General features: G+C 44.3%; 2 protein-coding genes across 9 annotated transcripts in view; one reads left to right on the top strand and one right to left on the bottom strand.

Moving 5' to 3' along the window:
- Gcfc2 (GC-rich sequence DNA-binding factor 2) overlaps positions 1 to 17,551 on the top strand; it is a 36,899-nt gene extending 19,348 nt beyond the window's left edge. For 2 of the 8 annotated variants that reach the window (XM_006236702.5, XM_039107584.2), the window contains 10 exons: positions 948 to 1,029; positions 1,418 to 1,530; positions 3,418 to 3,617; positions 5,563 to 5,713; positions 7,461 to 7,579; positions 9,111 to 9,187; positions 11,393 to 11,459; positions 13,239 to 13,385; positions 15,956 to 16,080; positions 17,038 to 17,551. In XM_006236702.5, the coding sequence (XP_006236764.1) occupies positions 948 to 1,029; positions 1,418 to 1,530; positions 3,418 to 3,617; positions 5,563 to 5,713; positions 7,461 to 7,579; positions 9,111 to 9,187; positions 11,393 to 11,459; positions 13,239 to 13,385; positions 15,956 to 16,080; positions 17,038 to 17,155 (1,199 nt within the window). In that variant the 3' untranslated portion in view covers positions 17,156 to 17,551. Of the gene's footprint in view, positions 1 to 947; positions 1,030 to 1,417; positions 1,531 to 3,417; positions 3,618 to 5,562; positions 5,714 to 7,460; positions 7,580 to 9,110; positions 9,188 to 11,392; positions 11,460 to 13,238; positions 13,386 to 15,955; positions 16,081 to 17,037 lie in introns of those variants that run through there. The other 6 variants (XR_005503212.2, XM_006236703.5, XM_039107583.2 and 3 more) reach the window with 6 other exon arrangements.
- Positions 17,552 to 20,874: 3,323 nt separating this feature from the next.
- Mrpl19 (mitochondrial ribosomal protein L19) lies at positions 20,875 to 25,104 on the bottom strand. The gene is made up of 5 exons (NM_001029898.1): positions 24,882 to 25,104; positions 23,333 to 23,451; positions 23,023 to 23,157; positions 21,507 to 21,688; positions 20,875 to 21,384 (listed from the first exon to the last, which is right to left on the bottom strand). The coding sequence occupies exons 1-5, from the start codon at positions 25,100 to 25,102 to the stop codon at positions 21,163 to 21,165; spliced, it is 879 nt and encodes a 292-aa protein (NP_001025069.1). The 5' UTR covers positions 25,103 to 25,104; the 3' UTR covers positions 20,875 to 21,162.
- Between the last annotated feature and the right edge of the window lie 1,240 nt (positions 25,105 to 26,344).

Below are 26,344 nucleotides of genomic sequence, written 5' to 3' on the forward strand. Positions count from 1 at the left end.
CACAGAAGGAACCTGGAGGCAGAGCTGATGCTGAGGCCATGGGGTTGCTGCTTACTACCTTGCTTTCCTACTTCCTCAGCCAAACCCAGGGATAGCCCCACCCACAATGGGCTGGGTGCTCCCCATGAATCACTAACTAAGAAAGTGCCCTACATACAGTGCTTGCATACAGACAGACCTTCTGTCTTAAGTATATTTTTCTAGTTATGTATGCATTACCATGTGTGCAGGAGTGTTCAGAGGTCAAAAGGGTGTAAGTTTCCCTGGGCCTGGCAGACTAGACACTTAAAAGCTCCTGTGGGTGCTTGGAACTGAACCCTGGTCATCTGGAAAAACAACCAGTGCTCTTAACTGCCGAACCATCTCCCCCGGCCCCTCGACACAGAGTATTTATGTGCCATTCAATAAGCAGAGTAATTGGAAATGACTCCCCAGCAATTGAGCTCTGTAGGTGAAGGGCTGCACAACTGGTGGGTCTCAGCAGAGTTGGTAAAGAGTGGCTCTCAGCTTCCTCACACCATATTGCCGCTGCACTTGTGTCTTAGCACGATGCTTAGGGAAGGAGATCCTGTGTGGTGTGGCTGACAAGAGTGAAGTGACTGTCAAGCTCCCTCCCACATTTGGTCAGTTATAAACACTGCAACGTGCTGAAATGGACAGGCCATAGTATAAGTACGATGTTGGTGGTGTAAATATCTCTAGTACACGACTATGGGGGAAACGGGGAAACTGCTCGAAAAGAGAGACACCTGCTCTGGTAAATGACATACACCAGCAAGGCCAGTGGGCTTGATGGCTGTGAATACTGATAGGTAATGGGCGTTACGTTCTGTGGCATAACAAATGTACACTATGAGACATTACGTGTTCTTGTACACACATGAAGTCACCTGTTCAGTGATTCACTGTTTTGAGACTAGTACAAAGCTAATTTTGTGAATTAACAGGCAAAGATGAGACATTGGCAAGTGGAAGCTTGGCTCTGGATGAAAAGGATCAACGGATTTTAGAAGAGATTGAAGCTCGAAGGTATGTGTTTGAAGTGCAGACTTAACACACTGAGCAAGGACTTGTCACTACTTCCGTAGAATCAGCTGTGTGGTAGTCCCAGTTTTCGAGCGTGATGTAAACCCACAGCTGAGTTAGTCCCGCTGGCCTCCCGCTCAGAAACAGACTGGGCTCAGGAGGGTCGGTGAGGTGGCCATTGCTAGGAGGGTTGCTTTGAACTGGAAACTACCTCTAGCTAGTGGACTCTCCCTAAGGAACCTTTACATTCAGAGGATGACCCAAGCGGGGCATTAGAACCAAAGCAGCTGAGGAAGCAGAGAGTGTCTGAGAGTAGTGACATACATGGTGCCATCCGGTGACGTGTCACTATAAAATAGTAACATTGTGATTACTTTATTGCACAACACAGGGTGCAGAGAAGACAGGCAAGGGTGCTGTCGGGCAACTGTGACCATCAGGAGGGGACATCCAGTGATGAAGAGCTGTCTCCTGCAGAGATGACTAACTTCCACAAGCGCCAAGGTCAATTGCCAAGATTCTAACCTATTTTGAAATGTTGAAATAACGAGGAAGGCTTTGTTGTGTCTGCTTTTAAATCTATATTACTAAAACAGGAAAATTCAAGGAAAGTGGAAACATCTTCCTGTAAGATGGCTGCCTCTGGAAAGGGGGCGGTGTGAGCTGCTCCCACGGCTCTTGGCTGCTGCTGGGTTACAGTGGGCATTGTGACTGCCCTTTCCTTATGTTGTACCATCTGCAACTAAACAGCTAAGTCACTGAGGCTGATTGTGATGAACTCGCCTTAAAGGCATCACGAAGCCGATTAAACCCTCAAACCCAGCAGTGCATCTCAGTGAATGTTGCAGCCAGCACGGTGGTTCTGAAGCCTCTTAGGTTTCTTACTTTCACCATCAGTCACCTTTTGTTTTTCAAGGTGTTTCGTTTTGTTTTTGTAAGGTTTATTAGAGGTGTAGATGCCCCTGTTGGACAGATTGGGCAGGACCCAGTGTGCCTGTCCTTCAGAGTGTTGTGGCAGTGATTGATTGGAGTTGTTGCACCTTGAATTGGTGTGGAGTACTAAGACTTGGGCTCTGTATCCTTTTAGTTCCCGTTTCGTTACCTGTCCACCACACGTGCACTCATGCACACACAAAGGAAGAAACTGATAGAACTGACACTAGAAAGGCATGTATGTAACTCTGTGTCCTCTTTCACAGCTGCGTGCCCTTTACCTGTATTATTATCCCCTAATGTTGCCCTTTCTTGCTCTCCTTTCTAAATGATACACTGTACCTGCACTCGATATCTGTGCAGTGTAGGCTAGGATCTGTACAGGAGACAGAACAGAAGGTCTCAGGTTCTTCCTGACATTGGATGACTCTTACCAGTATACATTCTAGGTTCATCCACTTGCATGCAGACTTCGTGATTCTGTCTTTCCTTAGCACTGAAGAGCACTCCATGTTGTACATACACCAGGCTCTCAGTGTCAGCTCAGATGAAGACGCGCTCCTTGGTTGGTTCCATTTCCCGGCTATAGAGCATCAGAAATCAAGGTGCCGATCTCTGTGGTAGGGTATGGAGATCTCTAGGTGTGTGCTTAGGATTAAAATTGCTGGGCCATTTCTAATTTTTTGAGGAACCTCCAAGCAGACACCACCAGTGAATAAGGCTCCTTTCCCTCATCTTCTCCAGCATTGGCTACTGGGTTTTTTGATGGCCTTTCTGACTGTGGTGAGGTAGAGTTACAAAGTAGTTTTAATTTGTGCTTCCCAGTAGTTTGGGGTGTTCTCCAGCCTTAAAACTTGTTATCGGTCTTTCATTTTCTTCTTTTGAAACTGTTCAGTTCAGTAGCTCACTTGTTGTTGGGCAGTTTCGTTTCCTTGGTTTTTAATTTCTGTGGGTCTTGGTAAGTTCTAGATCCTAAGCCTGTGTCTGAGCACAGCCGGTCAGGCTTTTCTCCTGTTCTGTGGGCTGAGTACTCTGCTGATGAGTGAAACTACTTACAATGGTCTGAGAAGGCTGGTAGTGCAGCTCTTTAAAAGATTCTGGGCTTTGCTGTTTACTAGATCCAAAGGAAAGGCGCCTTTTTCCTTGCCTGCCTCAGTTCAGTTGTTTGCCTGCCTGCTTTGTTTAAATCAATGTATCTTCTCTGCCTTAAAGGGAAGAGGGCAATGGTAATGAAACGAGACAGTGAGTGTATGGTACATTGGCATATAGACAGGTACTCAATACATGGTACGCTTTCTTAGTATCAATAATATGACTTTCAGTATTAAAGTGACTTTAAATAAAATGAATATATGAAATAGAAAATTTCCCAGCCCAGCTGGTTAAGTAGCAACTCGTGACTGTTGGTAAGAAACAGGCTTAAACTGCATAACATAAAGAGACTTACTTTGTTTGCAGGTGACATTTTACAGGATTGTAAGAAAGTTTTTGAAGATGTGCATGATGATTTTTGTAACGTCCAGAATATTTTATTGAAATTTCAGCAGTGGCGAGAAAAGTTTCCTGATTCCTACTACGAAGCCTTCGTTGGTTTCTGCTTACCAAAGCTTTTAAGTCCCCTGATACGAGTTCAGTTGCTTGATTGGAATCCTCTTAAGGTATCAGTGTTTAACATGTGACTGTCCTGGTCATGTCAGCTGCTTTTGCTCTTGCTGTCAGGTTAGGTCTAAAATATCACAACCTCAGCCTGGCAGGATGGCTCAGTATACAAAGTGCTTGCTGCCAAGGGTTATGGCCTCGGTTTGGACTCTGAAACCCATGTGATAGAAGGAGAGAATTAATTTCCACATGTTATCCTCTGGCTTCTACACATGCCATCTCCCACTTGCACAGATTAGTAAATAAACATCATTACAAAGTAAAAATGAAATCATTTGCCCTTAAAGTTGTAGATAAAATTTAGAGCCCTGGAACAACTGTCTAGAAATTTATCTGAACTGTATTGCCTGGGACCCTTACATGATGTCGGGGGTGGGGGGTGGTAAGGAAAGAGACAGACAGACAGACAGACAGACAGACAGACAGAGACAAGCTGGAGTAAAACCTAGGGCCTTCTATGTGCTAAACAATCATCAAACCGTTGAGCTACATCCCCAGCCATCTTTTGCTCTAAAGGCATAGAAGACCAAACATTAATAATTCAAACACATTTTAATACCTTTGCAATGTGTGGAAATGTCCCCAGAACTATGTAATACTGAGTTTGGTTAACATTATGTAGTACTGAGTTTGACTTGCAAACCTGTTTTGAGGATTATGAGGTTGGAGATAACTCATTTTTGAAAACAGTAGTAAGCGTGATATACAGAAGGTAATTTGGAGTTGTTTTTTGTTTATTTGTTTTGTTATGTTTTGTTTTATTTGTTGAGACAGGGCTTCTCTGTACAGCCCTGGCCGTCCTGGAACTGACTGATCAGGCTGACCTCAAACTCAGAGATCTGCCTGCTTCTGCCTCCTGAGTGCTGGGATTAAGGGTGTGCACCACTACCACCTGGTGGGAATGTGGAGTTTTAAAAATGTTTTATTACATGTATTTGTGTGTGTGGTGGGGTACACACATGCCACGGCATGCATGTGGAGGTCAGAGGTCAGCATATGGGAGTTGGTTCTCTCCATTATATGAGTCTCAAGGATCCACATTAGGTCATCAGACCTGGCAGCAAGTACCTTTACATCCAAGTCATCTCAGAGACTTGAAAGTAGTGTTTTAGGAAGCCACTAGAAGTAGTTAACCTGGAAGAAAGAGAAATAAAATATAGAAGACTATTTATATAATCAAAGTTCAGGGTGAGCCTGACAAAGGGATGCTGGGTTATAAGTGTGTCACAAAATAAGAATTAGTAAAATAAGGAGGAGCTCTAACTCTCCATGTGCAGACCCTCCAAGGCCTGGATCCTGCGCTGAAGAATGGAGCTCTGTAAGGAAAGCTCTCAGCACGAGCTTACAGAGAAGATGGTGGAGAGTGTCAGTGTCTCTTCCTTGGCCTTACGCATGTGTCTTCAGGCTTCCTGGGACCACAGCACCGTCCCAAGTTAGAGCAAGGTCATTGCTATGGAACTGTTAGGGAGTGTGTGGGCAGCACCTGGGGTTAGCCATTCTGGCATTTCATTGATCTACAAATAGTAATAGCCTTTGCTGTTTGCTGATTGGCTAACAAGCTAAACCACATGCACATTACACATTTATTCTTAAGTGAAAGGACTGAAGTCAATTTTGCTTGAGGCAGTTGAATGAATTTTACCAGTGAATTCTGTAGCAGTTCCAAATGCCTAACTCAAAGATGTTATTTCACTCCGGTCAGAGAGCCGCCATTGCTGGTCTCTGAACGTCCTGGCGCACAGTGGGCCACTGCCGCATTTTTGTTGTACAGATGAATGCATGAAACACAGTTCTTAGTTATTCTGCCTCAGTGCTGTATACATAGTATTAAAATACATGATTATTCTCTTTGAGCCTTAGGAAAAATCTAGGAATTTTGGAAAAAGTTAACTTAGAAAATACACACATTTAAGAATGTAAAACTTTTATTATCTCATCTTATAGATGGACTCCATGGGTCTAGACAGGATGCCCTGGTTCACAGCCATAACAGAGTTTATGGAGAGCGGCATGGAAGATGTAGGAAAAGAAGATGGTTCCGATAAAAAAATCTTGTCTGCTGTCATCAACAAAACAGTTGTTCCCCGCCTCACAGGTATCCCTGGTAATTTTGATTCTGTTAGAACTTTGGAGATACAGGAAATACTGTGTGTGTTAAAGAGCAATAGATTTCAGATTGACCTGGTTGGAAAATGCTTGTTTGTGCAAATGTTGGCTGTCATAGTAGTAGTGTAGTATTTGACCAGAGTATTTTTACATATTCCAGAGAAATGTGTTTTGAACTTGGCTAAACTTGGAAGGACTTATTCTAGACAATGGTTTTCTTTTTAACTCTTGTGCTTGAGCCATCCATCCTATGGCTAGGGAACATCGGTTCTGTGTGTTCTGAAGACAGCAGTCCCAGGGAGTGCTGAAGGATGCATTGTTGTACAGGGGAGCAGGAGAACATGGAGAATGTTTCTGGGGTTCTGACTCAGTTGACTTTTCCTGACTTGGGAATCTGAAGGAGGCGGCATCTGGTGGCTGTGCTGTGTTGGTGCCAGTCCCTGAGTGGGGTGTTCGATGGGTGGCTGAGTGTACCATCAGAGGGGTTCAGGCAGGAGGCAGCTGGGTGTGGGTGGCACTTCATACCTCAAAGTGATGTGCAAGAAGGAACGAGAAGGATATTACCTCAGTCCTAAGGTCCTTTTTAGCATTTAAAAGCCACAGAAGTGACAAGTATCAGCAAAGACCAGAGAGGATACCAGGAGGACTGCATCCCAAAATCAAAGAAAGTATTTCCAGGGAGAAAGGTGGGGCTAGTTGTGGTTGTTGACAGTAGTCACACAGTATTAGTCACACAGTATTAAAATCAACCTTTAAAGCTGGCTTAGGTGCACAGGCCTAGTTGAAAGGATTCCTGGAGCAAACAGGAAGAAAAATATGAGGTAGACATCCAGACAGCACTTTGAGGAATTTTGTTTTAAAAGGAAAGGGAGCAGTGGACAGTGCTGGAGTGAGGGCTAGGGGAGCAGTGGACAGTGCTGGAGTGAGGGCTAGGGGAGCAGTGGACAGTGCTGGAGTGAGGGCTAGGGGGCAGTGGACAGTGCTGGAGTGAGGGCTAGGGGGGCAGTGGACAGTGCTGGAGTGAGGGCTAGGGGGTTTGGAGCTAGAAGATAGTGCAGTGTTTAAAACTCTTGCCCTCAAGTGAGGACCAGCACCCAGATCCCCCAGAACCCACATAAAAACATGGTAAGCATGGTGGCTGGCGTGTAGTATCATGTTTGTAACATGGAGACAGAGGATCTCAGTAGCAAGGTGGTGTGCCAAACTCGCAACCATCAACCTCAAGCTTCACACGCACGCATGTGTGCTCATGTGCAAACACGCACAGTCAGGCACCCACACACATGTCAGCATGCATACATAGCATGAGGGTAGGGAGAAGAAGTAAGTAGAAAGATCCTTCAACTGAAAGTAAGAACTAGGAAAATCAACCAGGCAAGCAGCAGGCCAGGGGACTAATGGCGGCCTAATATGGAGGCTTATTGAGTTTTGGGAATTTAGTTTGGTATACCTTTCTTTAAAGCTACATTTAGCTGCACATTACAGGAAGAGTTTGGAGAAGTAAATTTAGCTAGGAGTGGGTTAACCTGCAGGTATAGCAAAACCCAAGGAGGAAAAACTGCTGAGGGTGTGTGCAAAGAGGGCATGGTAACAGTAGCGATCTGGAGTGTATACAAATGGGAAACGTCATCATTAGCTGTGGGTATGAACCTTGATGTGGCATGGACAGGGTATGCTAAAGACCGGCTGTTTGTACATGATCTAGTAGCTTGTGTAACCACTGAAATGTGTTTCAGATTTTGTAGAGATGATCTGGGATCCCCTGTCAACCTCGCAGACAAGAATTTTAACAGTGCACTGCAGAGTGGCTTTTGAACAGTTTGCTTCTGAAACTGAAGTCAGTAAAAGCAAACAGGTAATGACATCTGCGGACTTGGGGTTAGCTCAGTGACACAGTGCTTGCCTAGCATACGTGCGACCCGAGTGCAATTTCCAATAGCACAAAAGTAAATAAATAATGTAGACTTGTCAGATTCCATTGCATGGTGATATTACTCTTTCTTCTTAAGTCAGAATTCAAAGAATTTAAAAGATGGGATAAAACAAAAATTGAGTTTTGTTCTTGATGTTCTAAAAATTGATATAGGACTCTTTTTTTTCAGGCATTCTTTTTTTTTTTTTTTTTTTTTTTGTTCTTTTTTTTTTTTTTTGGAGCTGGGGACCGAACCCAGGGCCTTGCGCTTCCTAGGCAAGCGCTCTACCACTGAGCTAAATCCCCAACCGATATAGGACTCTTAAAATATATGGTACTTAAAATTAAGTGGAAAAAGCAATAAAACACTATTTTTCAGGAAAATTGCGATGGGGCTACATCTCCAGATTTGCAAACAGCTAAAAAAAAAATGAGAGGAACACAGTGTAGTAAGGATGGCAGATGTGTACACACACACACACACACACACACACACACACACACACACACACACACACACGTCTCTTGGCATCCCTTCCTCTTCCCATCTTTTTGTTTTGCTTTATTTTGTGACCATCTGATTGTAACCAGGACTGTGCACCCATGGATTTAGAATTAGAACTTTCTAGTGTAGCATTATGGACTCCAGTAATTGTCCTTTCCCTGGAACTTGTCAGTTGCCAGGAGTTCATCAGGGAGGGGCCAGGCCTTGTGGCCTCTGCAACCCATGATTGGCTCTTGACAGGCTCAGTCTTGTATAGGCAGCCTCTGCTGCTCAGATCTCATGGTTGCATTGGCTATGCCATGTCCTGAAGATGGCATTTTCATATCTCTTCTCCCTGTGTTCTGCTCTTACATTATTTCCTTTCTCTCTTCATGCCATTCCTTTACGAGGGTGGTAGAAATGTCCTATTTAGGGGTGAGCACATGGGTCTCTGCATTTACCGTTATTTACTGCAAAGACGAGCTTCTCGGGTTAAGTGTGAGTAGCATTTGTCTATGGGTATAAGCATAAATATCTAAGCTGTAGTTTGATGCCAAGTCAGTAGCTAAACCATAATGGGGAGGTTGCCCGTAGGGTCTATGATCTCCACCACTGGGTTTCTAGTGTCAGATGTGACCATCTTATTCCGTACAAAGTTGAATACAAGGTCATGAGCTGTATTACAGCAATTCCATTTCATTGTGTATACCTATAAAGTATTCTTACACACACTGAGACTTCTGCAGGGTATTTACAGCATCATTAAGCACAATGAACCCCCTAAGTGGAAACCATCAAATGTCTCCCGAGTAGTATTCATGCAGCAGAATGCAGTTTAGCAGTGAAAGTGATTTACTGCATCTCCTAAGTTTCTTACAGCATTGTAACATCTGGCTCTAACTGCAGACCAATTTGCACTGTTAAAATTACTTGATTTAGCTATTTTATTTCCAATTATGGGTTGCTGATGCTTTTCAAAATTTTTAATAGGATTTACTTAAATCTGTTGCTGCAAGAATGAAGAAGTCAATAGAAGATGATGTTTTTATTCCTCTATACCCAAAGAGGTAAGAGCTCTCCGTGGTTGTACTGTTTGAAATGACTTTTCTTTTGTGGGGAGTAGGGTGGTGTCCTTGAACTGTGTACGGAGTTGAGAATGATTTTGAACTCTTCATTCTGTGTTCCTGCCTCCACCTCCCAAGTGCCAGAACTAGAGCCATGTGCCGTCATGCCCAGCCTGGCAAGAATACAGACCTGTTTAAGGATGTAATGCTAAAGGCACTACAGTTGTTTCTAAACATAATACACACACTGAATTTAGATGCAGACTGAGATTTCAGCAAACATCTCTCTAAATTTCCTGTGTGCCATATATGATGCCTAGCACTTGGACATTGTGTGCTTGAGTGCTTCTTGTGTTTAAATTTATCCTAGCATCAGGAGGTTGTAGCTTAGAGAAAAACAGATTCGTGGCTCCAGTGTTTCTGGTTATTTGACCTGGGCCCTTGCTGTGTTGTTGGCATCAGTATGAGGAGGCAGAAATCAATACAACCCTACATGACAGCAGGATGATGAAGGCAGTGCTAGGACAGAGCTGTGACGTGTGTGCAAAGGAGCCTAGCACAGCCTAGCGCACCCCAGAAGGCCAGGAGACTGCAGCAGGGAACTCTGTTAATCTTAGGAAGCAGGAGGCTTGATTGTGGCCATATTCTTAGGAGTGATGACGTGTGATACTCCTAGGAGTGAAGTTGGGTGGGAGACAGGAAGGGACTTTCTGATTTATTTGAGTCAAAAAGAGATACCTGCAAATAAAAATATGCACCACTAAGTTTTGTTCTGCACTATTTTAAGTAACTAATATGTTCATATAGTTCAAAATCTGAGTACAGTTTACTTATATTTAAGGCAGTCATTTCTGAGCCCTTCGACTAAAGTCAAGTGTGTCTTTAAAATAAAAAAGTTGCTTATTTTTAATTTATATATTGCGAGCATTTGCCTGTGTATTTGTATGTTTCACATGAGCGAGCGCCTGGTGCCTGCAGAGGTCAGAAGAGAACATTGGCTTTCCTGAAGATGCAGTTACAGGCAGTTGTGAGCCATGATGTGGGTGCCTGGAACTAACTATGTCCTCTGTAGGAACAGCAAGTGCTTTTAACCACCAGACCGTTTCTCCAGTCCCTAAAATGAGGTTTATTTAGTCTTAGACTTCTGGGTGCAGATTTTGCCTTCCCTTATCTCTGCTGTGACCTTATTTCCCACTCTGTGTATTCCAGGTGAAGTAGATTATAAGCAGGTATAGGCAGCTTTATACTTTTTTCACTTAGTACATAGTTTAAGTCATTTCATATCCTTATATGAGAAAGTTTCTCTGCTTTTTTTAAGCTTGATAGGTGTTGTCTTAGGGTTTCTATTGCTTCGACAAAACACCGTGACTAAAAAGTAGCTTAGGCAGAAGAGGGTTTATTGGCTAAAGCTTCCATATTTCTGCTCATCATCAAAGAAGTCAGAACAGGAATTCAGACAGGCCAGGAACCTGGAGGCAGGAGTTGATGCAGAGCCCATGGAGGGGTGCAGTGTACTGGCTTGCTCAGCCTACTTATAAATAAGCCAGGACCACCAGCCCGGGGATAGCACCAATCCTCCACTGATCACTAATTGAGAAAATGCCTTACAGCTGGGTCTTGTGGAGGCATTTCCTCAACTGAGGTTCCTTCCCCTCTGTTGACTCTAGTTTGTGTTGAGTTAACACACACAAAACCAGCCAGTACCGGCATGTTGGTGTCCTGTAACTGACCAGCAATGAGATCACAAGCAAACTGCAAAGGCAGTGATAAACTTGCACAAACCCACTGTTGGCTGAGAGTGGATGCATTTGTAGTTCTTGGTCAATACATCAGAGTGCTTTGACTCATTTTTCATTTAGACTGTTTAGTTGCATAATTCAAACAAATAAATAATAGAGAATAATAGTGGTGAGATTGCTTGGTGGTTTAGAGTGTCCAGTGCTCTCCCAGAGGACTGGAGTTTGATTCTCTGCGCCTACGTTGGACAGTTCATGACCATCTTCATGACCATCTATAACTCCAACTCCAGGGTCTCCCATGGCCTCCTCCAGCCTCTGCAGCTACCACACTCATGTGTACAAACCACACACACAGACACAAATGTATACAGAATTCAAAACAAAAACGAAAGTCTTGTTTTTGAGCCTTTATTCTGAAAGAATAATGGTCCTGTGCACTTCCTCCCCTCCCTCTCCTGTCGCACATTAGCTCTGAAGAAGGAAAAATGTCACCACACTCCAAGTTCCAAGAAAGACAGTTCTGGGGAGCTCTAAAGGTAAGCAGAGTACTAGTTTTTAAATGTGTCTATATTGATCTTTGCAGCTAAATAGTATGTGTAGAACTACTCCACTCTGCTACACTACAAATCACTAACAGGCTATCAGCATGTAATCGCATGAACTATGTTTGGATAAACTTTGCTTACCAGCACTGGAATTCAGACACCACATAATTTCCACATATTGAAAATATTTTGTGCTGAGTTTGTTTTGTTGTGTTGTGTTGTTTGAGACAGTCTCACTACATAGTCCTGGCTGACCTGGTACTTGCTATGGAGACCAGGCTGATCTTACATACATACACTCCATGGTATGCCTTCCTGCCTCTGCCTCCCATGCACTGGAATTAAAGGTGTGCGTCACTGTGCCCAGCTATAGTCTGTTTTGGTCTTTAAAATTTTGAAATGTCTTTTAAAAATGTGAAAGCTGTTCTTGTCTTATGGACCCTGCAAAAGAAGCCTCCTGTTAAACTTAATTTCAGTGACCCAGTGGTCAAAAAAGCTACAGTTAAGGCAGTCCAAGTCAGTGGAGGTAGGAGGAGGTGGATTCAAGCGTTGTTTCAAATGAAGTATCGAAAGGACTCCTCAGTGACTAACTGCACGTGAGGAGCACGAGACTATCATAGCCAAGTACCAATGCCGGTTCCTGGTGCCCATGTCAGTCTTAGATGTAGGGGATGTAGGAGGAAGCAGCTCGGGGAGATTGTGAAATCTGTGTTGGCTGTCGTAAACTGCACAGAACTGTGGAGATGGAACACAAGTCAGACGGCATATGAGTTCCAATTCCCTTGACTTCAGTTATGCATAGGCTGTATTTCCGTATGAATGACACTAGGATAGAGCCTGGAAAACAGAGTGTGTGTGTGTGTGTGGGGGGGGTATGTTGGCAATTCCCTTGACTTCAGTTATGCATAGGCTGTATTTCCGTATGAATGACACTGGGATAGAGCCTGGAAAACAGTGTGTGGGGGGGGGGTATGTTGGGGGGAGGGGGGTGTCTTCAGGTGTACCCTGTAGTGAATTGTGAACCTTTGTGCCTCATTGATCCCTAGAATGAAATTGTGATTTAAATGCCATGATAAAGGATCAGAGGGCACTGAAGATGTCCATCATGTTTGAGAATACAAAGACATAAGTGTCCTTAGCAGGAGCAGTGTTAGTGCAGTGAGTGTATGTGTGCCATGGCCAAGTCAGGGAGATGCTTCCGTGGACAGGCAGGGATGCCAGTCACAGTGTAAAGTGTGGTGTGTGTCATTCTCTACTCCAGATACTAGAAGACTCAGACTTTGCATCACAACTCACAGACACCTGCATTCAGCCCTCCAAAGAAAGCCCATATTTACTCAACGATCTCACTGCAGGGCACTCATCTCCTTTATCAGCAGACTCATGTGCTGTCCTGTCTTACCTGTCAGCAGTGAGGTCTCTGGCATTGCCTGTCTCCCTACACACTGGCAGCAGCCTTGACAGCACTTTCTGATCCTGACAACCACAGACTTACACTCAGTGGCCTCAGACAACAGGGAAGATGGGTTAAGTGGGACACTGGTCTGGAGAGGCCCCAGTAGAGTCGCACGGGGCATAGTGGTGTTGGTTACTCTACGAGTGAAAATAGGATGAGCATGTGCATGGGGGTGAGAGTCGGGTGTTTAATTGGGGATTTTTTCCTATTCCAAAGCTGACATGAACAGAGCCAACTAGTGAGAGTGGGGGAGCTTGACCAGCTCTTATAGCTTCTAGGGAGGACACACATAATTACTTCGTATTTTCTTTTAGCTCTTCGGAAATATTCTTCTTTGGAATGGACTTCTCCCAGATGACATCTTGCAAAATCTGGGACTGGGGAAGCTGCTGAATCGCTACCTTATCATTGCTCTTACTAACGCCATCCCTGGACCAGATGTTGTTAAAAAGTGCAGCCAGGTAAGTTGTATAGAAACCAACTCTAATTATGACGTTTTTATACACACTGCCTGGTGCGGTGGCTTACGTCTCTAACTCCAGCACTAGAGACTCTGAAGTAGCAGAAGTGTGGGAAGCTCCAGACAACCTGGGCTATAGGAGGGTGAGACCCTCTCCAAGCAGCGACAGACTAGGCAGGGGCTGGACAGTTAAGGCTGCATCCTGCTCTCGTAGAGGACCCGAGTTAGCTCCTACTCACCTACCGGGCCGCCCACAACCCCTGTGATTTAACACTGATGGGGAATCCAGTGCCCGAAACTTAGACAGATGCACACACAGACATGAGTTTAGTTATTGAAATCTGTATTGATTACAGTCAAATAATTAAAGTTGTAGAGCTTGCACCTGAATAAACACATGAGTTTCACAGCAGAACCCAGACGCTATTTTGATATTTAAGAATCAGTACTCTGGTTTGAAAAGAAGCATTTAGTAAGTGACGCTCAGCACACACGTGGCGTCTCAGTGCATGAGAGGCTAACGCAGGAAGAGCACGTGCTCAAGACAAATCAAGAAAGGAGGCAGGGGAAGAAGGGAGGGGGAAGGGAGTATGTGGTACTTCATACATGGGCAGGCTTGCTGGTTCAGACACAGTGAGATAGCAAAGCATGGGGAAACGGGAACAGTGAGTAGCTCCCAACCCAGTTGAGGCTGGTTTTAAAACTTTGGAAACAAATATGGCTTGTCAAGCAAGCTTGTCTCCCATGCCTCTGCCTTCTGCAGTCACACGTCTGTTTTTTTTCCTCGACAATTAAAGACTAATGCAGTGAGCCTTTTTTTCCTTGCCTTCACCTGCTTTCTCTAGCATTTGTAATCAGTGCTGCTGCTGACTCAGATTCAAGGCCTCACACACTTTAACACTGTTCTACCACCTACACATTCAACACACCCAGCTCTGTACCGTTTCAGCTATCATCTGCCTGCCTGCCTACCTACCACCTACTACCATCTACCTACCTACCACCTACTTACCTACCACCTACTACGATCTACCTACCTACCTACTACCTTCTTACCTACTACCTACCTACCTACTACCTACCTACCTACCACCTACCTATCTCCCCTACCTACCACCTACCTATTACCATCTACCTACCTACTACCTACTTACCTACTACCTACCTACTACCTACCACCACCTACCTACCACCACCTACCTACCTACCACCTACCTACCTACCTTCTACCATCTACTTACCTACTACCTACCTACTAACCTTCTACATCTACCTACTACCTACCTTCTACCATCTACTTACCTACCTACCACCACCTACATACCATCTACCTACCTATCCTACCTACTACTTACCTTCTACCATCTACCTACCTACCTACTACTTACCTTCTACCATCTACCTACCTATCTACTACCTACCTTCTACCATCTGCCTACCTACCTATTACCTATCTACCTACCTTCTATCTGTGTGTGTGTGTGTGTGTGTCTGTCTGTCTGTCTGTCTGTCTGTCTATCCATCCATCCATCCATCCATCCATCCATCCATCCATCCATCCATCCATCTATCTATCTATCTATCTATCTATCTATCTATCTATCTATCTCTCTCTCTTGAGGCAGGCTATGTCTGCTGACTAGGCTGGCTAATTTAGAACTCAGAGTCCTTTCTGCCCCAGGCCTCTCAGATGCTGGACTTAGACACCTATCACCATACCCAGGTTACATCCTCTGCTGCCATTTTGTACAACTGCTTTTAAGGCTGGCACTGGACTTCTTTATTTCCAGCCCCTGTGTTCCTTTACTGTGCATGTTTGGTGTTTTGGCTTTCTCCTTTCTGGTCTCAGATCCTCATCTTGTGGCCATCCAAGTTTTCCTCTCCTCATTGAGTTCTCTCCTTTTCCTTCCTGTTGCTAAGAGGAAGTTACTTGTCTTCAACATTTTTCTGACTTTCCCCAAACTCTTCTCTAATCTTCCGTGTTATTTTTGAAGAAGGATTTTTTCGTCTTTGTCTTCTTGAAACAGTTGCATGCGTTGTATTGATCTGTTTGGCAACCATGGGCATGGATAGCACATTGGATAAAAGACTTAGAATCACCTGTCCTTTCCTCCTCTCCAATGTCTGAAGACTGTGGAATATAAACATTGCTAGAAAGTGCAGAGCAGATGCCGTCTGCATATTTATGCCTCTAGCAATGAAGAATGATTGCTAATCAGGTGGCTTTGAGCTTTTTTTTTTTTTTTTTTTTTACTCTTGTTATTCTATATGTATGGGTGTCGTGCTTCTGTGTGTGTCTGTACTGTGTGAATGTAATGCCTGAGGAGGCCAGAAGGGGACACCAGATCTCCTGGAACTGGAGTTGCATATGTCTGTGAGCTGTCATTGTGGGTTATGGGAATTGAACCTGGGTCCTCTGGAAGAGCAGCCATTGCTGGTAACCACTGAGCCATCTCTCCAGCCCCTGAAGAGTGATCTTTTTAATGCCATGTTACCTTTGACACAGGAAAAAGAAATCTCAAACTTTCTTTGCTCTTATCTTGTAATCCTGTCGTGTGTCTTGACTGACAGATAGCAGCATGTCTGCCAGACAAATGGTTTGAGAACTCTGCTATGAGGACATCACTTCCCCAGCTAGAAAACTTCGTTCAGTTTTTGTTGCAGTCTGCACGCAAATTATCCACAACTGAATTCAGGTAATGCTCAGTTTTTCACCTCCAAAGCATTGTGCGAGGATTTTTAATGTTGTTAACAATTTTGAGCAAGTTTTGCACTTATATTATAATTTTTTAAATCTGGGTCTTGGGATATAACCAGTCTGGCAGAGTATTTGCCTAGCAACAAAAGGCCCTGGGCTCAATCCAAGTACTCAGAAACAGGCACTGTGGCACGTGCGGAATCCATCCTTCTGTCGTGCTGAGGAAGTCGACTGTTCCCGTTAGCTACCAACACAGTGGCATTGACGCTGACAGCACAGTACTGTGGAGACCCTGATGACGGGCTTGCTCTGTGTTCTGCTTTGTGTTGCCATCGCATACAAATTTTCCAAAATATTGCGTATTGGACTTTGCAGTTGCAATCGTGAGGTGTATGAAACTGTGGTCATTCTGAGAACTACATCATTGGCAGTTTATGTCTGGCCAGTACTGCAGTGTGCGTATAGAAATGGGTGACGCAGGCTGCTACCGATAGACTGTAATGCACATGTATATGTAGCTAATACAAAAATACACAATGTGGTCACAGTGTCCAGTACTGTGGACAGCTCATATGCTGTGCTTTTATAGAGCTGTCAGCACATTTGTTCCGACCAGCGCATAACAGCAGGTAATGTGTTTCATGGCGGCATGCTAGGGACTAACCAACACCTTGCCTTTAACTGAAGCATCACTGCGTGTGATGAGGTACAGAAGGGATAGCGTCTCTGTATTGTATGCAGCTCTAGATACTGGCTTGGGTCCTCAGTCACCATTGTTACTCCCTTCTGAGCTGTTATAGTACTGTTATTATCGCTTTCCTTTCATTTTATTCCATCTCGTTTTGTGCTAAGGATCAGATTTAGGGCCCCCTGCCCGCTAAAGACTTTGTGTCTCTCATGTGCCTCCAGCCTGGACTGCATAAGGGGTGAGTAAATGCTTTTTGGCTGTTTTCAGGAATGAACTCAATGGAATAATTCTTATCCTGGTGAAGGTAAAGGCTCTGAGTCAAGCTGAATCCCTCACAGAGGAGCATCGCCTGGAGCCCCTCACAGCCCAGACGGCAGGTGTGTGAGCGTGCTGTACAGAGGTCCATGATGAGAGTGGACAGCGCCTTTCCTGTATATAGATGACGCCTCCTGTCCGCTGTGCCCACCGTGGCTGTGTGGAAAGCTTCCTGCTGCTGTGTGTCTGAGGGAAGTACATGCATGAGGCGGCTGGCGCTCAGTGTGCTTCTCTTTTATTCTCTCTCAGTCTGAGAAGATGATGAGGAAATCTGACACACAGAAGCATGCCCCGCGTCAAAACCACCTTCAACAGACTCCAACTGTTTACAAATCAGCTAATGAGGGAAAAACTTTCTATCTCTTGATTTCTTTTGTCTTATTCTTTTGTGGAGACTGGGTCTCATTCTGAAGTGTAAGAAATTGCTTATTAATATTAAATGGTTAATACATTTTTATACAAATTATCCTTTCAAAATCTGTACTGATTGATTGATGAACTTAGGTTAAGAGAGCGCGAGTGAGTCTCCAGATTTTAATTCATTGACAATTTATTAAGAAAAAAATTTTTGAAAAGAAGGTATATTTTTATATGTTTGCTTATGTATGTTCCTGGGTTTAGCACTGCGTCCATGTAGGGGCCAGAAGGCATTAGATCTCCTAGAACTGGATTCCAGGAGGTTGTGGGCCACCTGATGTGCTGGGAACCAAACCCAGGTCCTCAGAAGGGATCTTAACCACTGTGCTGTTCTCCAGCCCGTTGAAGAATGAAGATGTGTCGGTTTGGGTCACCTATAATTCTTTTTGAAGTGTCCATCTTTTTCTACAGGAATACTGATCTTTTGCCTATGTTCTGACAAGTAGCTTTTCAGAAAACTGACCACTTTTCTTTAAATTTTGTGTAAGATTTTTTTGGTAACAAAGTTATCAGCTGGTAGCAAGTGAGGCTTTTTTGCTGTTTTGTGTGGTTCGTGGTAGGATTAAGAAGGCCATTGCTATTTTAAATACAGAATTGTAAAGTATTTGTCCAATTAAGGTAGTCTGAGCCAAAGTTATTAAGAAATTAAGAACTTTTCTCCAAATGATTTTATTAGTATTCTTAAGTATACTTGTTAAGCAACTCAATGATGGCCCTATATTTATTTTTCCATGTTGCCATTTTAGACATTTGCTCATTACAAAAGCATGTGTATATGTGTCCAGAAAGTTTTGTATATAAATTGGCAGAGACTTTATTACATATGAATTTTCTAAACTTCTTACTGTTAAAGTGCACTTTTGGAAACTATTCTCTGGCCTCAGCTTCTTAGAGGTAGACATGTGGGTGGATATGCTCTCCTCCTAAACTCGGCTGATTCTCTGTGTCACAGGATGCTAAAGAGCAGGCTATTGCTTTTCAATTCCACTATGCCTGGAATGTGAACGCCCAAGCGTCTTTGAAACATAATGTGATGCCAATTCTACTGCCTTTTGAAAGTTCTTACTCCTGCCTCCTAGTCTTAGGAAATGGACAAATGCCACAGCAAATGCCAGTATTCATCTGGTGACTCATCTTCCAGACCCAATGAGCTGCAGGCCAGCCGGGGCTGCACGAGACCATGACACAAATCTTAATACACAGAAACAAAAACTTTCATTCTCTGTCTCTCATGGTTTCTTTTATCTTATTCCATCGTAGAGACTGGGTCTCATTCTGAAGTGTAAGTGACATTGCTCTTGGAACCCTCCTCTCTCTGCTTCCCAAGCCTTAGGATTACCACACCTGGCAAGGAAAACTTAAAAGGCCTAAATGGAGATAGACAATGTTCATGAATTAGAAAACTAATTTTAGATAAAGTCCTATTTTCCTTAAACTTGACACATGAATTTAATGTCAACACTGAAACAGGTTTAGGGAAATAAAGCATACAGGAGAACAACCTGGGGCCATGTTACTCATGGCCCAGATCAGTGTTAAAAAAACAAAAACAAAAAAACAAAACATGTCTGACTGAGCCTTAGTTCCATCTCAACTTTCTATCCACCCAGACAAGTTACAGATCTAACAGGAGACACCAAAACAGACTCACAGGAACATCAGAGGAGACCTGTGTCTCAGATTGGACTCAGTGGAGTTCGCTTCCCATCACCCATACTAGGTGGCTCACAACCACCTGTAACTCCAGCTCCAGGGGATCTGATGCAGTCACACAAGCATACACTTAAATATAAAAGTGTTACTCAGTATCTAAACTCCAAATAACAGTTCCAGGAAAACAGAAGCAGAGAGAAATCCACAGCAAGAGCCAAGTCTCCCAGAACATGAGTCAGTGCACTGAGAAGCTTACCCAAAGCCCTAAGCTATGGATTTAAATGTACCTGTACCTGCACCAAGGAACAACACTGAGGTTCTCTGCTGTGAAGACTAGAACTACACACTCTCAAGTCATACCTAAGAACTGGGCTTCTCAACTAAGCACTAAAACTCTTCTAAGTAGACTTTAACAAGGAAACTTCAGAGCAGAATGATGGTACAGGCCAGAAAGTCTGTCTCAAGAGTAAAACAGGCCACATAAGTGAAAGGACTTATGAGCCTCATCATGAGGGATCTCATGTATGTCCAGTGAGGTCCACACACATGCACGTCTCTGAAAGCTAGTTCTAACGGAGTACACAGCCAGGAAATGAAAACACAGAATGCAGAGCAGTTCAACAGAAAACAGTCCTGAGGTCCAGGCTGGCACTGTCACAGGTGAGTTACAGGTGGGTTAGCCTTTATTCTGTGACGCATCCCAGCTTCCCAACCCATGTTCAGCTGCATGGAATACCAAGTACCCTTCTGTCCCCACAGAGGGACTGTTGTAACCCCCTAAGAGCTGAAGCTTGATTCATATGGGAAGTAAAATACACTCTCTGACCACCTTCCTGCTGGACACTCGTCACCCAGTCCACACTGGCCCTGCTAGGGACCCTGAGGTGTCTTCTGTTTAGCAGACTTCACTTGTAATTTTATCCATGGAATTCCTCACAAGTGGCTTTGGTAAACTTGGGGAAAATGAAGCCAGATGACAACTGACTCTCACATTCCCTTTTCCACCTGCTAATGAGCCTGTCAAAACTAGACATTTAACACGCAGGAGAGATAGCACATGATTAAGAGCATACTGCTCCACCAATTGCCAGTTCAATTCCCAGCACCCATGTCAGGTGGGTTGTCTTAGCTATGGTTTCATTGCTGTGAAGAGACACCGAGACTAGGGCAACTCTCATAAGGGACAGCACTTAATTGGGGCTGGCTTACAGGTTAAGAGCTTCCATTTTCATGATGGGAACCATGGCAGTGTCCAGGCAGACAGCAGCTGAGAGTTCTGCGTCTTGATCAAACTACAGCTAGGAGAGCCTGACTGACCAGACTTGAACATACATGAGACCTCAAAGTCCACCCCACAGGGACACACACACTTCCTAACAGTACCAGTCCCTATGAGCCAAGCATATTCAAACCACCACATGGGTCATAAGCAGCTGTAACTCCAGTTCCTGGCAATCTGATACCTTCTAGTCTCTGGACAACCATGTAAACACATACAGACCTGGGTGCTGGGAACTAAACTAATATTCTCTGCAAAAACAGCAACTGCTCTTTACTAAGCCACCTCTACAGCCCGTTACTACATTTGAACTTGCACCCTGTTGTGTATGATTTTTTTCCTTAATCTTCTCCCCTTGCTCAGATCCCAGTATATCTTATTCTGGTGACGCTAACTTCACTGGCTACAGAAAGGGAATGAACATTAGGTGAGTTCTCTTGTTAGAGGAATAAACTGACGTACAGACTTTATGATAGGTACTGAAAAGGGGCGAATGCTCATTTTTAATCACTGTGTTCTTAGAAAGCAAACCTAATGGCTTTCAAACCAAATCCTTAGAGCCAGTACATCAAAGGCATTGCGGTCCATGTATGCAAGGGTGTGCATGTAGAGGCCAGAGGGCAACTTTAGGAGTCAGTATTCTCCTTCCACCCTCGGCTCCAGAGTCGAATTCAGGCCTCATGAGCAACAAGCATGTTCACCTCTTGGGCCATTCACCAGTCCCAGGATCAAGACTTCTTTGATGCTTCTATTTCTTCCCACAATGCAGCTTCAATTTTTGAAGTGTCATATTCTCTCATCATATCAAACTCAAGCCATGGCTTGCTCCACTTCTGGGCTTCTTTCATTTGCTCTTCAGTTAAAGCAAGATCAAATCTGATCCCTTTAATGTTGAAGTTCGGACGTTCCCAGCGTTTAGACCACGGCTTTGGCTTCATTTTAACTTTCAGCTAAGCAAAACAAAACCAGGAATTGTGGGCTGGTGAGAGGCACAAGAAAGTTCTCCCCAACCCCCAGGTTTTCTGCAGGTGCCTCTTTCTTACTTGCACCTGAGCAGACGTACACCACCTACCTTGTTCACAGGCACTTCCTGGCAGGACTCAAGTGGAACTGGCTTCATATTCACATCGAAGGTGCTGTACTCGGGGAGGGCATCCCGTAAGTACAGCAGGCTGTCATCCAGCCGCTTCTCCAACTTCACCACTTGGATCTCATGGATTCGAGGGTTATACAGTTCAAAGCAAATCTCCACACCTAAAAAGGGAACAGGCTTCTTCAAGTCATGCACTTACCACCTAAGTCCAGACTCCTGCAATACTTTACCATACAGTAAAAAAGAAGCTAGCAAGTGGGCATTGAACAAACACGTGTAATTGTTAAAGATCAAGATCATCAAAGCAAAGCAAACTAAATTCAAAAGTCAGAAATTGAATGATATGGTATAAGAAGTCTATAAGTACATCATCCCACCTCTTATACATTACCCTGGAAGGAAAACCTCAACTGAAGGACTGTAGATCAGACTGGCCTGTATGTCTGTGGAGCCAACTGATATGCAAAGGCCCAGTCCCCTGTGGGAGGTACCATCCCTGGACAGGTGGTCCTAGGATGTATGAAGAGTTGGCTGACATTGAGCCCAGGAGTGAGCCAGCAGCAGCATTGTGCCATGGTTTCTGCCTCTCTCTCAAGACTGACCTGAAGATGTAGAAGCTGAAAATCTCTCCCCCTCTAAGTTGCTTTTGGACACAGTGTTTCATCACAACAAAGATTGCACTAGTATGCCAGGGAGAGGTCCTCTTGGCACAAAGGGTAACTCGGTGAGCATGTTTGAATGTAACCCTCCTTCTCTCATGCAGTTTCTTTGAAGATAAACTTCACTGGTAAGAACCCCAAAGTGCACCCGCGAGTATAAACACTCTTACTTGCTGTTTCAATTCTTTCTAGAACTTTACCATTTGTTCTTCTGCTGTGTTAGTCATGGCATGTATGACTGCTTCTGACACCATAACCCAGTAGTAACTGTGTCACAACATAAAGCAAAGTAGGGACCTTCATTTTAGGAGCCAAACTCCTAAGGACACCGTCTGTCCTAGGGGACTTCAGGGTATTTGCTGAGAAAAGGAAGATCCTGCTAAATGTGAAGGCTCACATCTCTAATCCTCTAAGCTCAGTACTCAGGAGGCAGAGATTAGAGGGGACTTTAAGTCTGAGGTCAACCAGCAAGTTCTTGGCCATCCACGTGGGAGACCCTGTTTCAAAACCACTACTAACAAAAACACACTGTCTCCATATTTGAAGATGCCATGTTTATTTAGGCAGGGTCTCACTATGTAGTTCAACCTGGCTTTAAGCTGAAAGGTCTTTCTGCCTCAGCACATCCCTGTGCTAGGATAACAGATGTCCAGTCTAGTCCTAATGGGTGTTGCCCATATAATAAGCCCTCAAAAGAAAGCAGACCACCATCACCATCCCCCATCCCCACCAAAGCACACTAAACAGTGAGAACAAATCTGTATCCACTGCAAAGCACACCTTGTTATCTTGGGGAAAACCCAGTTTCACTCTCCGATGCTCAGGAAGAAACATACCTTGTCCTTCGATCGTGTTCCTGAGGGTGAAAGTAGCCCCAAGCCCACTTCCTGATCGCTTGATGCAAATCCCCAGGAACTGGCTGGTTTTCCCACTGGCATAGGGGTCAGCTGTGGTGACGCGCAGTATGCTTCCTACGGGGTCAGAAGAGAAGCAAGCTCTGACACCGATGCAGGAATGAGCAAAGAAGGTTTATCCCTTAGTATGGCAGCAATAAATAAGAGCACAACCCAGACATCTGAAAAATAATCCTTATGCAGTGAAAACTAGCCCCCAGCACCTGCTGACAGACGCCCTGCTCTTACTCACCGACATAGAACTCTGGAATGGGAAGCACCTTTCTCCTGTCCAGCATATCTCTTCTTTCTATCTGAAATTTCAGAGGGTTTGTTCTCCCCCTTGGAGGGATGAATTCAGGACTCAGGAACCTATAAAAAAAAAAAATTAAACATGAAAGTTAATTTGGGCCAATATAAGAAAAGGGGGGGTATCATGTAGATATATTTCATTCTTTCAATAAGGATTGAAATGTTATTTTTTAAAACATGGTTTTGCTCATGAAAACTGCCACCGCTCCCAAGTACTCACCAGGTATTTTGTTTAAATGGTGGTCAAATACCTAGGTAGCCCTTAAGGTCTTGTCCAAGAAGGCATATGTGCTAAGGGTTTATCGCCATCCTGAGCAGCTACTGGGGCTTAGGAAGCTTTAAAGAGTTTCAGCCCAGTAAAGGAAACACGTCACTGGGCATCTACCCTTGAAGGCAAGACGAAAGACCCCACCCCTTTCTGTTTGTCCTTTTGCTTTACCTAGCTGGTGACTCCTGCCATGCTGTACTGTGTCACTGCAGGGCTGAAGTAACAGGACCAGGGCCAAGCAAAATTAACTACAACTGTCTAAACCCTGAGCCAAACAAAATTGTTCCCTTTAAGCTGGCTGTCTTGGGTGTTTGTCACAGCACAGCTTGTGAGGCAAGCTGACCCATAGTAGCCTAAATTGGTCCCACTTAGATGCTTTCTTGTCATTTTCCTTAGAAAACAAAGCAAACTGGAGCTAAAGATGATGAACTACTGACACATTACTATTACTATTTGTTACAATTTTGTCACAGTTTAAACGCTGAGTTTCAGTCTGCAAAGCCTATGAGTACGGGTCTCCCACTGAGCTATAAACATGGAGAAAATATATACAAACCACCAATTGCAAACTGGCTTTAAAAGAAAACTTCCACCAAGCATAGTGGTTGATCCTAACACTTAGGAGGCAAAAGCAGGCAGATCTCTTTTGGGTTCAAGGCCAGCCTGATAATACACGGTGAGCCACACACCCACATACATATACAATTATTGTGTACTGGGGTTGGGGTGCACACCATAACATCCACGAAGGGATTTGAAGGCAAATTTTGGAGTAGGCAAATTTACTTCCTCTGTGGCTTCTAGGGATGGATTTGGGTGGACAGGTTTGCACAAGCGACACCTTTACCACCGAACCACCCCTCCTGGTCCATACTTTTAGCTTTTGAACATGTATGTGCATCAATTGCATCAATGCATGGCCTGTTTCCCTCAGAGACGAAAAAGACTGTGCTGGATCCACATGCTTGATTTGACCTGACATCCCCAAACCCTTACTCCTAGATAGAATCTGTTGGCCAACACTCACTGTGGTGGATTTTAGGACAAACAGAACTGAGAGGAAAGGGCGTCCAAGCCTACGTCCTTCGGGATCTAGAGAAGGGCAGACACGAAACCTGATTTCGTGAAGTCCAGCTACAAAGCGGGTATCAAAGTGTGCGCACGCCCATGCAGCAAGAGCTGCTGGCACCCGCGCACCCCCACGCGGCCTTGGCTGCCTCACCTTCTCTCTTCCTCTGGGGCTCGGCGCCGGTCCACAATGACAGGTTTCGGCGGCGGCTTGAACCCACCGGGCTCGGATGGCCCAGTGCTCTGAAACCGACTTGGGCCCGTGTGGGCACGGCAGGCATCAGACGCGAGAGCAGCAAGCCGTGGCCTGGCCATTCGGTAGCTCCAGGCCAGGTACATGGACACCCTACAACTTTCTGCCATGGAGGCCGCCATTTCTACACCCACAATAAATGACTACAACTCCCAGAAGTCTGTGCGATGAGGTGTGGCCAGACGGTGGCTCCTATGGGACTAAACTTGCTTCCCTGTGGATCACCGCTAGTTTGAAGAAGTTATATGTGCAAACATATATAATTTCCCTCTTCTCCATAATTTGCAAAGTTACACTACTCCACAGAACTGGCAAGTTTGTACATTGCACAAAACATTGATCTCATCTGCATTTAGCGAGTAAGTGGGGAGTGTGGTGTGTGTGTGTGTGTGTGTGTGTGTGTGTGTCTGTGTCTGTGTCTGTGTGCGTGAGTGTAAATGTGATTTCAGGTGCCCATGGGGGCCATAGGATCGATCCCCTGGAGCTAGAGTTACAGGCAGGGCAAAGTACTCTATGTGGGTATTGGGAATTGAACCTGGGTCCTCTGAAGGATTAAGTGTTCCTAACTGCAGGATCAATCTCCAGCCTCCTCAGTTCCATCTTTTATTTGCTTGTGCCTACATAAAAATCACAACTGTCGCCTCAAAGGGGAAAAGAGTTTATTCTGGAGTCAAATATGAGCGGCCATAGCTCCAAACACACATTTAGGCTACCACAAACCCATGTTCCGATAGAGTAACGATTTCATGGCATTTTCGTAGGATCAGAACAAAGAAAGCCACTCCTTAAATACTTTGGCGGGTACACCAATTTAGGTGTGCTGTGACAAAGTGAAGAAGTCTCTGCTCTAGGCTTCAGTTGCTCTGATAGCATTCTTAGCCTCCAGGTTGATGGAAGTGAGGGGGTTGCTGAATGAATTTACTTAATAATTGCAAGGTTCTTGGTTCACAAAGAGCCTGGTAATTAATTACCGTTTGAGGGACTATGGCCCAAGATAGTTTGGCTCTGGATCTGCAGTATCACAATGTCTCGAGTCACTGAAGTTTTAATTAGTCAGCCTTGTAGTAATGTTACTTCTTTTAGGAAATTTTGGTTTGCCTCATGTGTAATTATCATATTTGTGTTTAGTTCCTTTATTATGTATTTCATGGGGAACAATGAGTTTCTTCTTTTGTTTAAATTCTGTCTTACTACCCAGCACTACTGGGCTCTCAGACTCCAAACAGAATAATAAATGCTAGCTGTTTTGTCAACTTGATGCAAGTTAGAATCATCAGAGAGAAGGGTACCCCAACCGAGAAAATGTCTCCATAAAATTGACCTGTAGGCAGGCCTGTAGGACATTTTCTTAATTAGAGATTGAT

The sequence above is a fragment of the Rattus norvegicus genome, chromosome 4, assembly GCF_036323735.1.
Source record: "Rattus norvegicus strain BN/NHsdMcwi chromosome 4, GRCr8, whole genome shotgun sequence".
NCBI classification, from domain to species: domain Eukaryota; kingdom Metazoa; phylum Chordata; class Mammalia; order Rodentia; family Muridae; genus Rattus; species Rattus norvegicus.